Below are 21,142 nucleotides of genomic sequence, written 5' to 3' on the forward strand. Positions count from 1 at the left end.
GGAGGGTCTAGGTCATGGGTGGTAGATTTTCATGTTAAACAGAGTGAAGCACCTGATGATAAAGGTCAGTTCTACCTGCTGCTGTAACACTCAGACCCTAAAATTCTCCAGCCTTTTAAAGCAGATGGACTGTCAGGATTCCACGTCTGTCAGGCTGATCCAGCTCGTAAAGCTTTGAGGACCAATCAGCATCCTTAGAGGAGAATGAGGCAGTAGCTACAGGCGGGGTTCGGGTGAACTGGAAGCTGGTAGCAATGGCTGAGTGTAGCGGTTAGCTCAGGTAGCTAAAGTTTAGCAGCAGGTTTATCAGAACTGGGCACATTTTATTAAACCCGGAGCACAGAGACACACTGAAAGCTTTTGAAGAGGGTGACGACGTTTTTACTCTTCTACCCAGCATGAGTTTTATCCACCAACCAGCTCCTCTGTTAGAGCAGCCAGCCTGCCAACCTCACACTTCCTTTTCCCAGAGGTGATAGTATTCCGGCACCGTGCCGGATTTCCGGCATGGCGGCGTTTGACTGCTGTGAAAAAAACTACTTTTGTGAGCTTGTTTATGCGGGACAGCCCGACGTCAAGTCCTGAATCAATAAAGATAACTGACACTGTCCATCATCCACACTAGGCCTGCTAGCCAATCAGAAGTACAGCGGAGGCGGGTCTTGCGGAAGACAAAGCTTAGGTTGATTTCCTGCTCTGCCGTTCAGTGAAGCTACTGATGAAGCCCTACCGGTGTTGCCAACTTAGCGACTTTGTCGCTATATTTAGCGAGTTTTCAGACCCCTGTAGCGACTCTTTTTCAAAAAAGCGACTAGCAACAAATCTAGCGACTTTTTCAGGTGTTACTGGAGACTTTTGGAGACTCTGACGTGAAAGCACACATCGTTGTTGCTCCGCGGGTGCTGGCGTGCGGCCCCTCCACGTCCAACAGCACTCGCAGGCGGCCCAATCCTCGCGCAGCGTCCCCCTCAGCTGCAGTCGCAGGAGATGCTCGCGCCTCCATGTCCAGACTGCAAATGAACCGCGCTGTGAAGGACCATGACTGTTTTTTCTATTTTCTCTTTTTGGTCAATTTAAAACTGTTAATGAAGACTTTATATGTAAATATATATATAAACATGTTATAAGTGGTACGGTCAAAAATGTTAATGTTTCACTGGGATTTGGTGCAGGCTTTTAAGTGGACCAGAAGGTTTTAAACTAAACCAAACATAAGAAAACTAACTTTCTAAGAAGAATAGAACAGTAAACAGAATAATAAACTAAAACTAAAAATTAAAGTAGTTCTGCCAGAGTATCTCGAGTCATTTTTGCCGGTCCCAAGCCCAGATAAAGGAGGAGGGTTGGAGTTTTGACGTTATAAAAACAAGAATCAACAGAAGCGTTCATCTGTGGTTCTACACATATTAAAGTTCTTTTAACTCACTTTCTGAGTTGCAGTCAGATCCAGTACTTTTGTCACTATTGGCCTTCCTATGTGTACGTCCCCCACCCGGAAAAAAGTTCAGGCTCTGGATTTTTTTCACTATCAGCCATGCCTTTCCCTGAGCTGAACATGCCTGCTTCCTCATTTTGCTTTGATTGGCCTGTAATCAATGACTGACAGAACAGTCATCCAATCACCTGAGAACGGTGTGAGACGTCCTTTTCAAACACTATTAAAAACTGAAATCCAAGTTTGAACCAGCAGGATAAAACTTAATGTTCTAACCCAGGGCTGTCAAACTCAGGCACCCCTGACCCTAACCCTAGGGGGCCGGATTCTGAGTTAAGGTCTGACCTGAGGGCCCAACAGGGTCCGCATTCAACCAAACATTCAACCTCATTTTAGCCAGTAATAAATTATGGGGAAAAACACTGATGATGACGGATTTTGAGATTTAAAGTCAAAATCATGTTAAAAGGCTCAAAATCTGAGATGAAAAGTCAAACTTATTAGTTCAAAAGGTCAAAACACAAAATCAGATGTTAAAATAATGCTTTAAAAAGCCAAATATATTAAAAAAGACATTCACAATCATGTTTTTAAGGCAACAATATGACTTCATATGTGAAATGGTGCTCCTAAAAGGTCAAAGTATGAGATAAAGGTTGAAATAATAAATGGAGAGGGTCAAAATATGAGATTAAACATGGAAATATTACATTGACAAAGTCAAAATATGAAATGAAAGTCCAAATAATTGGGTGAAGTCATAATTGTGCAATGTAAAATTGGAAATATGAAAACACTAACTTATTTCTTTACCCACATTTATCGAATTATTTTTCCTTTTTTTTCACATTTTTATGACTTAAGGATATCTGATATCATCGATGTTAAGTCTACATTTTTATCTGCAGACCTCATGTTTCATGTTTCCTAGGTAGTAGATGTTGTCGTTCACCGGTAGGGGGCGGAGATGCGCTGACTCGTTGTTTGTCAGCGGCCTTTAGAGCTCAGAGAAGAAGAGAAGGCGTGACCAGAGCTGCCGGTGCTCAGAGGAACCTCCTGGTTATTCTGCTTCATCTGTGCTTCATTCTCGGGCTGCAGAAAGGATCTCTCTGTCCTCCAAACTCACAGACAGACCACATACCGGGAAACCTCCTCAAACACCGGGGCGGCGTGGAGCAGAGAGTCCAGAGTCTGGGAAAACGAGAAGAAGAAGGAGGAGGAGGAACATGGCGGAACTTTTTGAGTGAAAATATGTGAGTCGTTGGGAATTAAAAACTCTTATGTGGTGTTTGGACACGGTGGCTGAGAGGAGGTGAGTCCTCTCTAGAGACTCTGAAGGGCGTTCACCTGGACCGACACACCTGGAGGAAACCAGGAAGCATGTTTTTACCTGGGACAGTCAAAGACCCTGAAATAGACGTTTAGATTCTCTCTGTGGTCAAACAGACTCGGATAGTCCCGGACCCGGAGTCCTGCTCAGACCTGCAGACTCTGCTGAAGGTGAGAGGAACTGAAAGTAAAGTTTTATTCTCGTTTCTCAGACAGACAACCGGAAGTAACGGAGGGGAATTCGGCAGCATGAACTCCTGGAAAGATCTGAAATCTCAGAGAGAACCCGAAGTTCAAAACTAAAACTCCTTTATTCCTCTCAGTTTCATCTTTCCGCCGGTATAAGGAGGAAAGTAAGAACAGAGCTGGTAGGTGATTAAAACTCCAGCTATAAAAATAATAAATATCCGCGACATTTAAAGCATTCTAATGAAAACTGGAGAATTTAATCACAGAATTATCGATTTTAACACTAAACAAACATTTTTATGTCTTAATATTTAAATTCATGTGTATTTTAATGTTTAATGAGTCAGATCACATTTATTTCCATCACCTTAATCTTCATCACTTTTTACTCTTGAAGCCTTTTAAAGGAGCAGTGTGTAAAAATGGGACTATCAACATCTAACAGTCAGTTCTGGAGTGTGATGCTCATTTCTCTGGTGATAACTGTGGGAACCAGTGAAGTTTAAAAATCAATCCATGCTTTACTGTTATTGGTTCCCTCTATGGTGCCATAGAAACAGGCTAAATGCAAAAATCCAAGATGGCAGCGTCCTTGGAGGGGACCCTCCCTATGTATGAATAAAAGGCTTATTCTGAGTTAATTTAAAACATAAATTTAAAAAATCTTTAATCAGATGTCAGCACTAATTTAGATCAATCTACTTATAAATGTTATGTTTCATTTTAACCAAGCTTGTTTTGCTAAATGCTACTAGGCTAAATATTACACACTGCACCTTTAAATGATTTATGAAAATGTTTGAGCTTAGTGGTAAATGAAAAGCTAACCTCTGTTTTCATCAAATCAACCTCAAACTAATCAAATAATTAGTAATCAATTATCAGTCATTAGCTTCATGTTTTTAGCTCTTATTTCATCTTTGGTGCTTCCTCTCCTCACAGACGTGTTTGTTAACCTTCAGAGCAGATGGATTCTCCTGTTTCTGTGTTTCTCTGGTGAATCCGTCTTCAAAGCTCCTGTCTGAACCGTTTGGGCCGGTTAGAAAGTGACAAGACCAATCAGAGACGAGGGGCGGTACTTTCAGGCGTGGCAGAGTCGTGACGTAAACAAGCAGCAGCGAGAGCTGGTGCAGTTATGGAGGAAGAGATCAGCGTGGATGCTGCTAAAGCGCCAGTTTATCAGAAGTTGACGACATTTCTTGGTTAAAAGAAGAACAAAGAACAGCAGTGAGCTGTTTTCTTTTCAAAAACCACAGAAGTCGAGTACTGACATGTCTACAGTCGCCATGGTTACCGTTATGCAGTTCTCTATGGAGTTTACTCCTCGGTAGCGGCTACGTCACGTGTCTCGTTGCTCTGATTGGCCCGTAAAGATGTGACAGACAGAACGTTCATCCAATCACCCTCCGAGATTTTCTTAAAGTCTCCGCCCTTTGCTAAACGCCGTCTATGAGAGGTTTTCCAGATGGATGTGTGCCAGGTTAGTGTTTAACCCACTCTTACCTAAACTATTTTACGTTTACATTTTTCCCAAAAGAAAGTGTTGAGATTATTTTCAGCCCAACTTTTGGATTCATTTCCCTTTTTTAGATTCAACATTTTGACTTCTTTCAGACTTTTGTCCTACATTTGTGACTTCATTTAACTATTTAATTTTTTTTCACAGCATTTTGACTTTTTTCCTCCATCTCAGCCAGGGCTGACCAATTTTGGAAAATATTCTAATTGCAATTTTTTTCTTCAATATTGCGATTTCATATGCGATTATTCCTTAACTCTCTTTTGTTCCTAAACATGGGCTGAAAAATTATTCAAAAACATCTAATTCTGATGGTTTGGACTCGTATGGCAGAATGGACATAATTGTTGCATTGAAGGGTTTCTGTCGTTCTCATATTTGATAAGTAAATGTACAGAAATGAAGGTAGGGGTTTTAAACAGACTATTCTGAAAAACATTGGCTCTTTAAAGATTGTATGATATGTCATGCATAGCATCTCTGCTGCAAAAAAACAGTTCAGAACTGGTATCTTGACACAAATATCAGGTCAAAGAAATATTGCACCCTCTGCGATTTGAAAAATGCGGCAGACCATATTGCGATTTAATCTCATTTTCGATTAATTGCACAGCCCTAATTTCAACCCTTATAAACTTATTTTTGCTTTTTTTTTCAGAAAGTCTGTATTTCCCCTGATTTCAGCTTAATTCTCTTTGCATGTAGTCTTTTCACATTTCTTCTTGTATTGCATGTTTAATATTTCGACTTTTGTCCACATTCTAACCCCTCCTTTGACTGTTTTCTCACATATTTAAGTTTGTATATTTCTGCAGTTATTCTCAGTATTCAGATTTATTTTCCCTAAAGTCTGGACTGTCTCCCGTCACTCTCTGGCTGTATTAAACCTTCACCCTCTCCTTCAGCATTCTGACTCTATCATTCCTCTCTTCTGGTCTTTTTTTTCTGTTTCAGAGCTAAAATGGCGTTCATATCGGGCGGAGACCTCTGCTGTCCGGTCTGCCAGGACATCTTCAGAGATCCGGTGGTTCTACCCTGCAGCCACAGTTTCTGTAAAGACTGTCAGCAGAGCTGGTGGCGACAGAAGAAGTCCCGGGAGTGTCCGGTGTGTAAGACCATCTCCTCTAACAAAAACCCTCCAGTGAGCCTGGTTTTAAAGAACCTCTGTGAGGCCTTCTTACTGGAACGAGACCAGAGAGTCTCAGACGGTGTTTGTAGTCTGCACACTGAAAAACTCTGTCTGTTCTGTCTGGACCATCAGGAGCCGGTCTGTCTCATCTGCAGAGACTCGGAGAAGCACACCAACCACACGTTCAGGCCCATTGATGACATAGCTCAGATCCACAGAGTGGAGGTGGAGGAAACTCTGGAGCCCCTCAGAGAGAAGCTACAGAGTCTAAAAAATGTCAGAGCAGACTTTGAACTGATCGCAGAACACATCAAGACTCAGACTCAGCAAACAGAGAGACAGATTAAAGAACAGTTTCAGAAGTTTCACACGTTTCTCGCTGAGGAAGAGAGGGTCAGGCTGTGTCAGCTGAGGGAGGAAGAGGAGCAGAAGAGTCGAAGGATCCGGGAGCAGGTGGAGGTTCTAAAGAGAGAGATAACGGCTCTGTCCCAGACCATCAGAGAGGCAGAGGACGAGCTGGGATCTGAAGTCGTCTCCTTCCTGCACAACTACGAAGCTTTGGTGGAAAGAGTCCAACAGCACCCCCTGCTGGAGGACCCACGGCCCCCCTCAGGGGCTCTGATAGACCAGGCCAAGCACCTGGGCAACCTGGGCTTCCAGGTCTGGAGGAACATGAAGGACCTGGTCTCCTACTCTCCGGTCATTCTTGACCCGAACACCGCTGGAACCCAAGTGGTCTTATCTGCAGACCTGACTTCTGTGAGGCGGGAGGAGATGCAGCAGCTCCCCAGTAACCCAGAGAGGTTTAACCCTTTCCGTCACTCCGTCCTGGGCTCTGAAGGCTTTCAGTCCGGGACTCACAGCTGGGACGTTGAGGTTGGAGACAGCAGGTACTGGTGCCTGGGTGTCTTAGCCCAGTCTGCTGAGAGAAAGGGAAACCTCCCGTTTGGATTCTGGAGAATCGAGTGTCTTGGAGGCGTATACTCAGCCCGCTCGCCATCGTCTCCCCCCACCCATCCTGTAGTCCAGACGCAGCTGGAGAGGGTCCGAGTGAGTCTGGTCTGGGACCGAGGGGAGCTGTTGTTCTCTGATCTGGATACGAACACGCACATCCACACCTTCACGCACACGTTCACTGAGAGGATGTTTCCTTACGTCAGCATTCTGGATAAACTCCCTCTGAAGATCCTCCAGTCCAGGATCTCAGTGACACCCGAGCACCGCCGCGGGACCCTTTGACTGGACGGTGTCTCTTTATTTATGCACACGTGTGTGAACGTTAGAGTTTTAGCATCTTTGACTTTTAGGTTTGGCAGTCAGAGCGAGCTCAGAAGGAGAAACGTTTGACGGCCTTCCGCGTATTTATAGTCCAGGATTCTCTGTTAGATCTAAAGGTCAGGTTTTCTTTCCAGAGGCTTCTGATACTGACGATCACAGTAAGGGTTCTGTTTGATGACTGTTTGAGAAACAAGTGCCTTAAGTTGTTTTTTATCTTACTGAATGTAAAAGTTTACATGGTCTGTCTACTGGGGGCATAAATGCAGATTTGTTTCAGAGTAGCGGGAGAGTCGCTGATAAATAAATGTGAAGTTTGTTAAGAAGTTTTGTTTCAGTTTTATGTGATGACAATAATGATCTAGGACTACGGCTGAACCATTTAGGAGAAAAATCTAATTGCAGTTTTTTTGACCTTATATTGCGATTTAATATGCGATTATTTCTTAAGTTCCTCATCTCACGTGTTTTCCAACAAAACAAGTAAAAATTTATCCTATACTATAACCAACACAATATCAGATTAAACTAGGGCTGGACAATTGTGAAAAACTCTAACTGTGATGATTTTGACTCATTTTGCAGATTGGATATGAACCGTTGTATTAAAGGGAATGATCATTTTAGCGTCATTCTCATATTTAACAAGAAAAACATGCACAAATGAGGAAAATGTGATTTTTCTGTACACTGTTCTAAAATTATGCCACTAAAAGGATTTAATGATATGTAATGTATAACGTCCCTGCTGCAAAAAAACGTTTAAACTGGTATTTTGTCACAAATTTCAGGTTTAATCAGTGGTTCCCGAGTGGGCCGTGGGCCGTGGGCCCCCCCAGGGGATCATAACGGGGGGCGCAGCAAGGCCAGGCTAAGCAGCACCAGCTGATGACTTCAGCCCTGTAGAAGAGAAGTTTACTGAAGTCTCCTCAGAGTCATCCATATTATTGCAGTTCAAGTCCACCACATTGGCAGCAGTTTGGACTGAAGTGGAAAAGGAGGAGTAGTAGCTAGGCCCGAGAGCCTTCGCCACACTGTTGTCCTTTTGCATCGTCTTACCTGCGTGAGGATGCTGCAGAAGGCCGATGCCTCTACAGTACAAAATCAGATCAGAACTGGACATTAATAATGAACTGAGAGTGCCAGTCTGATAGCTGCATCTGAGGTCTGACAGATCTGAAGCACCAATAAGCCCACAGTTTCCACTGATGTGATTGCAGGACTGGGTTTATGAATCTTTAAGATGTTCATTTAGTTCTTATTTTCAGGGAATTGTCCATCTTCAGAGTCAAGTTTTTAAAACTCAGATTTTTTAGGTTTGGTAAATTCTAAAAAAAAAAAAAAAAAGGATTTATTTAGCAAAAATTGTTAATGTGGTGTATTTGTCATGTATTTAAGTGTTTTTATGTGTGTACATACATGAGGGCTACATACGGGGGGGGCTTGAAGATATTTTTATCTGCCGACAGAAAGAGTTTGGGAACCACTGGGTTAAAGAAATATTTCCCCTTCTGCCATATGAAAGTTGCAGCAGGCCATATTGTGATTTAATCTCATTTGTGATGAATTTCCCAGCCCTAGTTAGAACAGAACGTTCATCCTGGTACTGGAACCCTGTGGCGTTGTGTTAAATGTGAACAGAATCAGTGGGTTAGGGAAACAGAGAAGGTAGACGTCTTCTGACTATCAGCCCAGCCGCCATCAGGGCTGAGAATCAGCTGATTATCTGTTTTATTCCTGGAATCGCCACTTTGGCTCTGCTGTGAGGAGTGTCCTCTCCTCTGGCTCTGCCTCTACTCCCCACAGGATCACCTCATTTCCTGTCTGCAGTGCTCTCTGATTGGCCAGATGTGGGCCCCAAATATTCAATAATATCCTCCTAACTGAACGCCAGAACCAGCACAAGGACAACAGGCGAGTTCTGGGGGAACTGTCTGCTGTTTGGACAGCTATCCTCAAAGGGAATCACATAATTTAAGCAGAGTATAAATGTAAAGTTATAAATAACATTTATTATTATTATTATTATTATAAGAGCATGAATGAACATTTCTAATTCAGACACAATGTTAGTTTGGCAGTGTTTGTTAAATGGAAGAAGCAAAAACAAGTCCGTATTTCAGTGTGCTGGTCCACAAACATGGTGTCTGATTTATTTTCAGTGCAGAGGACAGAGATCCAACATGTGTGTAAAATGTGTGTATTTAAAATACAGGGGCACTGGCATTGTTTGGTAGTTTTCCAGCCAAGAGATAAAATGATCTTTCATCGATCCTCAGAGGGATAATTCAAGTGCTGGAGGTGCTTTATGTTGAAATGATAATTAGATAACAGGAATACACATAAAACGATATAGGAGCTAGACTTCTTAGATATATGAGGGGTGAGCAGTAGATGAAGGACGGTGTGAGAGACTCTGGTGGGTTTAAGGTATGTCAACAACAGACTAACATTTCAGCATGTTATAGTTACAGAAAATACAGTTTAATTAGAGGTATAACATAATATATTCATGATATTTGAAATTAACTTGAGGGCCGCATTTGGCCCCCGGACCGCCTGTTGCCCACCACTGATGACTGTTGAGTAATCTGCATTAGCTACCTAAAAATCTCTGAGCTTTATTTCGTGTCTGTCATGTGTTTCATTGAATCGTTAGTAGTGATGTCTGTTATGATCTCGCGGAAGGTCTTTCTCGCGAGATTACACCGGCTCCCTTAAAACCCCATTTAAAGCGCAGCTTCCCTTCAAGAGGGCAACGATTCCCCGGGCAGAGCGGCCGTCCGCTTCATTTCCCCCTTTGAATCGCTGTCAGCCCAGGTAAAACCCCTCTCTACCCCCGGTTACCGCCACAGAGTCGGTTTATAGTCGGTAGAGTGGCGGGAGTTCCTGGGGAAACACCGCGAGGCCTGTTCGGATATGGGTAGCTACTTCACTGAGCTAACTGGTTAGCCCTCAGAGCTAGCCGCTGCCCGTTAACCTGTCACAGACAGACAGGTTAACCTTTAACCTTTAACCTGTCACAGACAGACAGGTTAACGCACGGCGGTCACCCACTACGGAGACACCCGGTGATGGTTAACGGTGGCTGGGTGGAGGTTGTTAGGGTACTGTTAGCAGAGCGGCTAAGAGCTAATGTAGCCTCCGAGTTCTTTGGTTGTTTTGGAGTCCCAGCCGTCAGGAATCACCTGTCCAGGTGTGTCAGAGCCATAGAGAGTAAGGTGCGGTATGTCGGTCACCGGCTCTAGAGCAGCTGTTGGCTGTCTGTGAACAGCCGTACCTCCACCTTTCTTAATGCGCTGTCTCTAATACTAAAACAAGCCTCTGCTGTTCACCTTAAATACCTGGAGTGACTGGCAGGTCGCCACAGAACAGCTGAAGTTCTCCCTGATACCAGGGTGAAATGTGAATACCTGATAAACCAGTGAAAGCTCATTTTCATTAGATATTGCAGGTTTTATTTAGTAGTCAGTTTTATTTCATTTACCCGTATTTCACCTCGCTGAGATTAGGGATCTCATTTACAGGGTCCTGGCACAGACAGATGTTTAACGAAGCCACAAACACACAAAAATCTCAACAATCACAACCAAAGATCAGCGAAAGACTGGGTCACAGAGCCTTCAGTCAGAGCCTCTACAACCTGATCCATCCTCCCCGCTGTCTTCGGTCTTCTTTTACAAAGCTCTACGTAGACCAGATCCCACTGACATGAGGCCTTCTGCAGGAGCAGAGCTCTGAACCTCAGTCTGTTCCACTGATCTCATCCTCATTCATGGAAAATATTCAAACCGGCTTTAACTTCACATACCAGCTCAAATAATGAGAGGTTTAGATCATGCTGTAAAATGATGAGGATTACTGGGGATGCAGCGAGACTAGGTTAAACCCTAGTCCTAGCTGACTGCATCTTTCTGGGATGGCTGTAGAAGAGCCTGGCTGAGGTGTGTGTTCTGGCAGAGTGACTTTTGTAGAGGAGTGCAGGAGTTTGTCTGCAATATCTGCTGCTTAAAACAGGAAGTATGGTGCTAGGGATCTCTATTTTAGCTGCTGCGTTCTTTAAAAAGATACTGATATTGCTGACTGATATTCTTTATTGTCCCTGAGAAGCTATTTGCTGTGGGCTTTAGTGCAGTGTACACAGCCCCAACATACACTGACATGCAGACATCAAAGTTTTAAATACAGAGTCACATCAAAATGTGAACTTCCAGGAAGATAACAAGCCTAGCTAAATGTGTGTGTGTGTGTGTGGGTGTGTGTGCAGACCAGCAGCAGGATGGCAGAAGACCTGGACATCGAGGCCATGCTGGAGGCTCCGTACAGGAAGGTGAGGATCTGTTTGTCTTCCGTGTCTCTGAGCCTGTCAGCCTAACTCTACTGCTCCAGGTCCCCAGAGAAATACCTGGCTGTAATAGAGATGCTAATTTAGCCACCTGTGTGTCCATTAGCTTAGCAGATTCACCAGCCACTGACAGAAACACGTGCTACAGCACACACAGGCTTACTCTGCTGAAGGACACACTCGTGAGGCTCTACGGCACCTCAGCAAGTCTGACCCTCAGTCCAGTGTGAGCCGTACAGGTTTGCTCCTGCATGCACTCAGGCAGGTGTACACGATGTGGACGTAACATACAATCAGCACAGCCCTTCCTCTCGGCAGTCATGTTAAATACGCTGTGTTAGAGAGCTATCTCTGACCACATCCAGTCAGACTAAGCCACAGAGTCAGTAAAGTTACTGTAACGGTACCTACCTTCATGCATACTGAGCGTGGTTTGGTATCCAGTAGGTCAGCGGTGTTAAACTAAAGGCCTGGGGGCCAAATCCGGCTCGTGGTTCAGTTATACCCGGGCCGCAAGGTCATATCATATTCTCATTATAGCCGGCTCTAAAATATGAGGTCTGCAGATTTCCTCCTGTAAAATTAATGTAAATTTAACCTCGATATGAAATATCCTTAAGTCTTAAAGAAAAAGAGTAAAAATAACTGGATCAAAAGAAATGTGGAAAATCAAATTCATTTGTGTTTTAATTTCATATTTTCAATTTTGCATTGGACAATTATGACTTCAATCTATTATTTGGACTTTTATTTATATTTTGACCATTTTCAATTTTTTATTTTGACTTTTTGTGTCATACTTAAATCTGTCAATTTATTATTTTCACTTATCTCAAATTTTGACCTTTTCAGTTGATTATTTTGACTTTTTAATCTAATCCTTTGATCATTTTCAATTTTTAATTTTGACTTTTATCTCATATTTTGACCTGTTAGGGGCACCAGTTTACATTTTAAGTCATATTTTTGCCCCAAAACCTGATTTTGACTTTCTTTCATCTATATTTTTGCCTTTTAAAAGCATTATTTTAACAGATTTGGAGCCTTTTAACTTATCATTTCGACTTTTTAAATCTCAAAATCATTTATCAACATTGCTAATTTTTTCCCCTATAATTTATTACTGGTGAAAATTGAGGTTGACAGTTTAAAGTGGACCCTGTTAGGCCCTCAGGTCAGACCTTAATTCAGAATCCAGCTCCTTGTAGTTGAGTTTGACACCCCTGCAGTAGGTGGTCTGGGACGCTCTAATCTGGATCGGACTAGTTAAGTAGATGCAACTCGTACTGGCGTGATCTGCTGTAGTCTGCAGGAAAACTAAAACTCAGTCTTTATTTATGTCCATCCAGCCTCGCTCAGTCATGAGAACTGTGGCTCTTTATAGAGAAGCGTCTCAGTAACAAGAGCCGGTCTTCAGCTTCCAAAGCACCAATCAGTTTATGTTCACAGCAGCCTGGAGTGTTTTCTGTCTGAGCAGTAGAGTCAGGCTGGCGATGATGATGATGATGATGATGATGATCATGGCCTTCCTTTATAGACTGTCATGAATAAATGCCCATCTATCTCTCTTTGTAGACTTGCCTAACGATTTCTCACCTCTACTCCCCTGAATGCCAGTGTGATCTGTCACAAACATGAAGGTAGTAAAATGCCCCCATCATGCATTGCTGTTCTGTGGTCCCCATGGTAACGTGACTGTGGTTCCCTCAGTAAATGTGTCACCTGGTTTTGGCCTAACCCCCGCCCACCCCTGATATGGAGCAGCACAGGATTCTGGGAGATACAGTGTTAGCGGGGAGCAGCAGATTTTTACTGACCAGACAATTAAGAGAAGGCGGCATCACAGTTAGCCGTTAGCTTAGCATAAGGACAACTCAGCATCACAGTTAGCCATTAGCTTAGCATAAGGACAACTCAGGATCACAGTTAGCCGTTAGCTTAGCATAAGGACAACTCAGGATCACAGTTAGCCGTTAGCTTAGCATACGGCTAGCCATTAGCTTAGCATAAGGACAACTCAGGATCACAGTTAGCCGTTAGCTTAGCATGAGGACAACTCAGGATCACAGTTAGCCGTTAGCTTAGCATAAGGACAACTCAGGATCACAGTTAGCCATTAGCTTAGCATGAGGACAACTCAGGATCACAGTTAGCCGTTAGCTTAGCATGAGGACAACTCGGCATCACAGTTAGCCGTTAGCTTAGCATAAGGACAACTCAGGATCACAGTTAGCCGTTAGCTTAGCATGAGGACAACTCAGGATCACAGTTAGCCGTTAGCTTAGCATAAGGACAACTCAGGATCACAGTTAGCCGTTAGCTTAGCATAAGGACAACTCAGCATCACAGTTAGCCGTTAGCTTAGCATAAGGACAACTCAGCATCACAGTTAGCCGTTAGCTTAGCATAAGGACAACTCAGGATCACAGTTAGCCGTTAGCTTAGCATAAGGACAACTCAGGATCACAGTTAGCCGTTAGCTTAGCATAAGGACAACTCAGGATCACAGTTAGCCGTTAGCTTAGCATAAGGACAACTCAGGATCACAGTTAGCCGTTAGCTTAGCATAAGGACAACTCAGGATCACAGTTAGCCGTTAGCTTAGCATAAGGACAACTCAGGATCACAGTTAGCCGTTAGCTTAGCATAAGGACAACTCAGGATCACAGTTAGCCATTAGCTTAGCATGAGGACAACTCAGGATCACAGTTAGCCGTTAGCTTAGCATAAGGACAACTCAGGATCACAGTTAGCCGTTAGCTTAGCATGAGGACAACTCAGGATCACAGTTAGCCGTTAGCTTAGCATAAGGACAACTCAGGATCACAGTTAGCCGTTAACTTAGCATGAGGACAACTCGGGATCACAGTTAGCTGTTAGCTTAGCATAAGGACAACTCGGGATCACAGTTAGCCATTAGCTTAGCATGAGGACAACTCGGCATCACAGTTAGCTGTTAGCTTAGCATGAGGACAACTCGGCATCACAGTTAGCTGTTAGCTTAGCATAAGGTTAACTCAGGATCACAGTTAGCCGTTAGCTTAGCATGAGGACAACTCAGGATCACAGTTAGCCGTTAGCTTAGCATAAGGACAACTCAGGATCACAGTTAGCCGTTAGCTTAGCATAAGGACAACTCAGGATCACAGTTAGCCGTTAGCTTAGCATGAGGACAACTCAGGATCACAGTTAGCCGTTAGCTTAGCATAAGGACAACTCAGGATCACAGTTAGCCGTTAGCTTAGCATAAGGACAACTCAGGATCACAGTTAGCCCTTAGCATAAGGACAACTCACGATCACAGTTAGCCGTTAGCTTAGCATGAGGACAACTCAGGATCACAGTTAGCCGTTAGCTTAGCATAAGGACAACTCAGGATCACAGTTAGCCGTTAGCTTAGCATGAGGACAACGCAGGATCACAGTTAGCCGTTAGCTTAGCATGAGGACAACTCAGGATCACAGTTAGCCGTTAGCTTAGCATGAGGACAACTCAGGATCACAGTTAGCCGTTAGCTTAGCATAAGGACAACTCAGGATCACAGTTAGCCGTTAGCTTAGCATGAGGACAACTCAGGATCACAGTTAGCCGTTAGCTTAGCATAAGGACAACTCAGGATCACAGTTAGCCGTTAGCTTAGCATAAGGACAACTCGGGATCACAGTTAGCTGTTAGCTTAGCATAAGGACAACTCGGGATCACAGTTAGCCATTAGCTTAGCATGAGGACAACTCAGGATCACAGTTAGCCATTAGCTTAGCATGAGGACAACTCAGGATCACAGTTAGCCATTAGCTTAGCATGAGGACAACTCTCCATCTCAGGAGTGAAGCAGACAGACAAAGACAGGGAGCTGAGGAGAAACTGAAGCAGGTTCAAAATCAGGCTTAAACAAAGTGCAGGTCAGGGTTAGAGCTAGGGTTGTAGAAATGTCTGATACCTAATGATACTCTGTATTATGAAGCTACATCTGTGATATAAATAACTGATGCTATCAAAGGAGCCAGAGCTTTGAAAAATGCCGTCCATTTATAAGACAGCCACTTAGGAGAAGGATACCAGAATTTTAAACTTTGATATGATTAAAAATATGATATCAATATCAAATGTTTGATACAACAACAGACATGTAAATCCACTGGTACCCAGAGCTGGGAATGCCTTTATTTTTAGTTATCAAAACTCACTCACAAATTCCTTCTTACTGTCTAAACTCTACTGTAGTAGTCTGTGATACATTAGCTTTAGTGTAGCAGAGAGACCAGGCAGTGAAAGTCTGTACGATGGAGCCTCCCCCATTAAATCTGGATGAAATAAGTGTCAACAGCCAGCCATTACACAATAACCAAGGGATATATATATATGTTAGCAAAAAGTGACCTAATTACATGTTGAGTTGGTCAGTAAATCTAAAGGTGCCAGCAGTATCCTAGTGTTTGGTGTTAACTATAACATGAACAAACAGCAGTGAAGGGAGTTAGTCAGTGGAAGACTCCTCAGTCCTCTGCAGAGCATCACACCATCAGCGTTTCCTCCTGGCGTGGAAACATTAAAGTCCCTGTAAAGTGATGATAATTATAATATAATAATAATATAATAATAATTGTGTGGCAGGTCTCTGTGTTATGAACCTCCAGGCTAAATCTGAGTCATGAAAAACATCTGTGTTTATTAAATTCAGCTTCAAAATCATGAAAAATGAGGCAGTAAAATCTGCTCCAGGATGGTGTGGGCGTGTCTGTTGAATGAGCTGAAGCCACGCCCACTCAGGAGACATATGATCCTCTCAAATAAACAAATGCTACGTATTAGAGCGCAGCTTCCTGAGTCTGTGCCAGAGCACAGACAGAAGTCGAGGATTAAATTTACTGTTTTCTGGTACAAATCTCTTCTTCTGATGCTTTTAAAGATCCATAGACCACCGTGGCTGATGGATTTGGTAAATTTACCTCACAATGAACAAAAACACAGCATGAAGCTGGCTGTTAACTTTCAGTAAAGGCAGTGACATCAGCTAACAACAGACTGGACTGAGAGGAACTGCACTGGGATTTTAGATCGTTGTAGCGTTAGGGGGCGGAGTTATTCCCAATCAATACTGCTGATGTCATGGACTCCTATATTGGCCCTGCTCAAACACAGCCAGGAAAGAAGTGAACAACTTTCTCACTTTCTAAATCCAAAATTCAGTCACAGATCTCAGCGTCTCGCATGTTTACAGCAGCCTCATTCCAATTTATCTCGTGTGTTAAGAGACAAAGTTTGAGTTTCATGTCTCAGGGACTTTAAACATGGTAGGTTAATAAACACAATCTGAAACTCTGGATAACATCAAGAACATGAAGGCTTCCTACACTATAACACAGAGCTTAATTTCTGTAACTCACCAAAAACACTGCAGGAAACATGCTAGCATCTACATTTAAAGCAGTTTCATTATAACCTAAAACAAATGTTACTCAGTTTTACAGTGATTCTCTCAGGCCTTTTGTTAGAGTAGATCAACCATGAAAATTAGCATGATGTTTGGTGACAGTAACACTTAAGTTTATTATCTACATGATAAAATTTTCAGCTGGGGGCGCAAAGAAGTAAATCCTAGTCTCAAATAAATGAAAATACTTTAAGGACAAAAATCAACTCGTTAATAGCTCCAATTCAAAAGGAAATGTTATTTTAATGTATTCATCACATTTTTAGACAACAAAAAGACCATTGAAATGAACGTTTAAATCATGTTTATGTGATTTTATAGATTTTGGAAAGAATGCAAAGTAATTATAATGATCTTAAAATTAAATTACATCAACCATGATTTTGTTTCTCGCTATAATCATGGTGTTAAAATCCATAATAACTACTAATATAGTTCAGACCAAAGATTCAAGACAAGAGAAGGTGAAACTCAACACTGCATTTTAGTTCACACCGCTGCGACTGAAGGAGACGATGCTCTTAGTCAGTCCATTTACAGAAGGTACTGAGCAACAAACCTGTCAACAAGAGCAACACCACTGCACAGCATGATTTTATCTTCAAAATTTTGACTTTGAACAAATATTTATTGACATTTATAGCCTTTCAAAACAGGACTTGCATTTCCCTTTCTCATTTATCTGCATGCAGCAACCTAAAGCAGTGGTTTGAAAGTTGACAAACTGAAGAAGACCGTTCATCAGAAGTCTGATTGGAGTTCAAACAGCTGCAAATGTCAACAGTGACGTCGTCTCATCCTGAATCTTTGGTCTGAACTGGGCTTGGCGTTTGATTTTTACTGGGTTTAATGTCAAAGTTTAAAATTCTGATAATGACAGTCCTCTTGAGGTCACTTCCTGGGTGGGAGGGCTTATTCACCTACGTTCTCTCAGAGAAAGGCTTTCAGTCTGTGGTTAAGTTTATCAGTGTTAGAACAAGTTGGCCATGTTTACATGACAACTGTCCACTTTTCATTTTTGTTTTCAGAACAGTGTTGGGTTCAGGTGACTATTTGACCACAACAGCTATCAGCAGCAGCAGCACTGGAGTATGCCAGTGGTGTGTTGTTTAATGAAACTAATTTAAATAAGCTCTTCTTTCAGAGCTGAAAATGTATCAGAGTAAAGTCACGTAAATATGTCTTTGTCTGCACTAGGTTATTTCTGACATTGGTGACAGAAATGAAAATCCAAAAAAACAGTTTTACAGTTAAGACAGTGGTTCTTTGACCTAAAGGTCAGTCATATTTCACCTTTTAAACATCTACAATTGTACTAAACTTAAATGTGTTTGAAGGACTGATGTTTTAGGCAACAACCAGGTTTATTTATCACTGTCCAGTGTCCTGTATCATATAAGTCTGTTTTCAATAGGACCTGTGTATGACCCGACTATATGACAGAAACAGTGACGTTTTCCAAATGTCACATTTAAACTGTTGTTGTGGTGTAAACTAACAGCTAAAACAGGTCACTACTGGTGACTGAAATTGTTGTTGTGTAAACATGGACCTAGTCAAGACAGGACACTAAGAACAGAACCCTGAGCAGGATGGGAGCTTTGGTTGGGGGGGGGGGCCTTGATTCTGGTTCTGGGCTGAGTTGAGTGACTAAGACTCCTGTCTGCTTCAGGGCCCTTCAGAAGAGTCCCAGCACCCAAAACCAGTACAGCATCCACCCGGCTGAGGAAGAGCTGGACTGTGGAGTGTCTGTCTGCTGCTGGAGCTCCATCCTCACTGACCCCTCCCCCCACAAACAGCCGGACTGCAGCCTGAGACAGACTGACTGCCCCACACTGACCCTCCCACCCCCACACAGCCATGTGTATCAGTATGACTCATTAAATTGTGTCTATATTCTCTTTTACCCCTACCCTCCTCTCCTCTGCCCCCCTCCTTGACACCTGAATGTTGCGTCTGCCTCCTCATGCTGTTCTCTGTCGACCTTAGGAGGACACCAAGAGCCAGAGTCCCAATGGACAGGATGACCGCAGCAAGAGGTAACGTGTCTGTGTGTCTGTCTGTGTGTGTGTGTGTCTGTCTGTGTGTGTGTCTGTGTGTCCATCTGTTTGTCTGTGTGTGTGCGTGTCTGTGTGTCCGTCTGTGTGTGTGTCCGTCTGTGTGCGTGTCTGTGTGTCCGTCTGTGTGTGTGTCTGTGTGTCCGTCTGTCTGTGTGTCTCTGTGTGTGTGTGTGTCTGTCTGTGTGTGTGTCTGTCTGTCTGTGTGTATGTGTCTGTGTGTGTGTGTGTCTGTCTGTGTGTATGTGTCTGTGTGTGTGTGTCGGGGTGTGTCTGTCTGGGTGTCTGTGTGTGTGTGTCTGTCTGGGTGTCTGTGTCTGTCTGTGTGTGTGTGTGTGTGTGTCGGGGTGTGTGTGTGTGTCTGTCTGGGTGTCGGGGTGTGTCTGTGTGTGTGTGTGTGTGTGTGTGTCTGTCTGTGTGTGTGTGTCTGTGTCCATCCAGAGGGGACGTTGTAGCCTGACCTTTGACTTGAGCACAGTTTCACCTTCTGTTGTTAACTGGACTGGAACAATGCAGCACGTTGAACAGGAAATCTCGCCTGAAAGTCATCGATGCCCAGCCAAGTTGGTGCCCGATAACTATCGGCCCGATAACAGGAAATTATTACGTCATACTTATCTGTCCGATAACATGACGACGAGTCCCGATAACTATATATTTTTGTCAGCACGGCAGTGCTGGCGTTTGTTTTCTTTTTCTGGAGACTACACATTCAGAAACAGCAGGTGGCGCCGCAGTACACGACCCGCTGTTACAGCACCAGCGAATTAGAGGAAGCAGCAACCCCTGTGCTAAAATGCTAACAACACGGTGGCGTTATACAGTATTTACGGGGAGGATAACATGACCGTGTGTGTAGGTCGTAAAGAGTAGAAAGAAGTCCTCGACAGATCTTATAAGTCACTTGTAGTCATCATCCTAACAACGGTAAAACGAAGCGGCAGCAGCCACTAGCCTCAGCTGCGGGCATTAGCAGGCATTGAAAACTGCAGAAAGTTTGCCAGAGCCAAAAGGCCCAACGCTATAATAACAAAATCAGTCTGACAGGCTCCTGATCCATCACTGCTTTCATAGACGTAGACCTGCCTGCTCTGTTTGACGTGGTTTCATTCAGTTAGACCACGGTGGACTTCACATTCTTTACCTATCTCTGATATGACTTATGTCAGTGCATGATTTTAATCTTTATGTAAAACATCAGCTTGCTTTAATTCTGGCTTAACCAAAAAAAAAAAAAAAAAAAAAAACAGACCCCCAAATATCTCCATTTGTTAAACATAACAGCCTGTTAGCATTTGGTTTTATGGGGGAAAACCGTCTGTCAGTTGTTTGTGTCTGCTGCACTTGGTACACAAATGTTTAACTAAGAAAAGTGAACTACAATAACAGTTATAAAGTCAGAATAGTTCTTTGTTACCCCCAGATGTGCATAAAAACATCAATGTCTTATTTTGTTAAATCAACAATTGAAAAAAAAATTTCAGTTATTATCGGTTATCAGCCATCAGGAGTAGGAAATTATCAGTTATCGGTATCAGTTAAAAAAAATAGTTATCGTGCATCACTAGCCGTCATTATAAAAGATTGTTGTTGAATGATAGCTAATAGGCCAATAGGAAATGGATTTAATCTCTTCTTTACTAAACAATAAAACGACAAACAGGAAATAGTTTTAATCTCCTCTCACTCCAAAATAAAACTTGGCTTTTTTTTTAAAGGTTTATTTTGGGCATTTTTGTGCCTTTACTGATAGAGGAGGTTGTGGATAGAGTTGGAAACAGGGACGAGAGCTGGGGAGAGACATGCGGTAAAGGGCCTCAGGCCAGATTCGAACGCGGGCCGTCCATGTACATGGGGTGCGCCAAAAACCACTCGGCCACCTCCGCCCCCAGATTGACCATTTCAGGGCTGGCTCAGACTACATGATTGTTTTGGTCTTTTGCTCCAGCACCAAGTCAGACTCTTGCCCCGTCTCAGCCGACAGCCTGGGCATGCTACGGGTGTGGTGTTGACCCCTCACTGTCTGCTGACATCACCACTTCCTCGCCACTGCGTGTAAGTTAACAGGTAGTCTGGGGGAGGTCGACGAGAGAGAATCTGACAAGAAGAAAATAACCAAACAAGAAACAATTATAGACTCCTCTCCATGAAGTAAGAGGAGAACAATACAGACCGGATGTCCTTTAGATGAAGTATGGCTTGTTTAATGTCATTCTGGTAAATGAAGACACAAAGACAACAGCAAATGCTCTGCTGTTGTTAGACGTCAGGATTAGGGCTGAACGAAAACGGGGCTGAACGGGGGAAATAATCTAATTGCAATTTTTTTTACCCAATATTGCAATTTTATATACCACTAATTGTTACGTTCCTCATGTCATGTATTTTCCAACAAAAACAAGCAATAATTCATTCTGTACTATAACCGAC

General features: G+C 43.0%; 2 protein-coding genes across 4 annotated transcripts in view; both read left to right on the forward strand.

The window, feature by feature from the left end:
- The first annotated feature begins 1,981 nt into the window (after positions 1–1,981).
- On the forward strand, positions 1,982–7,202 carry LOC121503565 (E3 ubiquitin-protein ligase TRIM39-like). Of its 3 annotated transcripts, XM_041778050.1 has the most exons (3): positions 4,299–4,433; positions 5,427–5,577; positions 5,734–7,202. In XM_041778050.1, exons 1-3 carry the CDS (start codon positions 4,423–4,425, stop codon positions 6,838–6,840), a joined length of 1,269 nt encoding a protein of 422 aa, XP_041633984.1. In that variant the 5' UTR covers positions 4,299–4,422; the 3' UTR covers positions 6,841–7,202. The 3 variants fall into 3 exon arrangements, with proteins under 3 accessions (XP_041633977.1, XP_041633984.1, XP_041633970.1); XM_041778043.1 differs by lacking the exon at positions 4,299–4,433 and adding an exon at positions 1,982–2,935 and having other exon boundaries at positions 5,427–7,202; XM_041778036.1 differs by having other exon boundaries at positions 5,427–7,202.
- Positions 7,203–9,578: 2,376 nt separating this feature from the next.
- LOC121506705 (RNA-binding protein 39-like) overlaps positions 9,579–21,142 on the forward strand; it is a 35,378-nt gene continuing 23,814 nt past the window's right edge. The window contains exons 1-3 of the mRNA XM_041782557.1: positions 9,579–9,696; positions 11,144–11,206; positions 18,645–18,694. Of these exons, the coding sequence (XP_041638491.1) occupies positions 11,156–11,206; positions 18,645–18,694 (101 nt within the window). The 5' untranslated portion in view covers positions 9,579–9,696; positions 11,144–11,155. The remainder of the gene's footprint in view (positions 9,697–11,143; positions 11,207–18,644; positions 18,695–21,142) is intronic.

The sequence above is a fragment of the Cheilinus undulatus genome, linkage group 3 (genome assembly GCF_018320785.1).
Source record: "Cheilinus undulatus linkage group 3, ASM1832078v1, whole genome shotgun sequence".
NCBI lineage: Eukaryota > Metazoa > Chordata > Actinopteri > Labriformes > Labridae > Cheilinus > Cheilinus undulatus.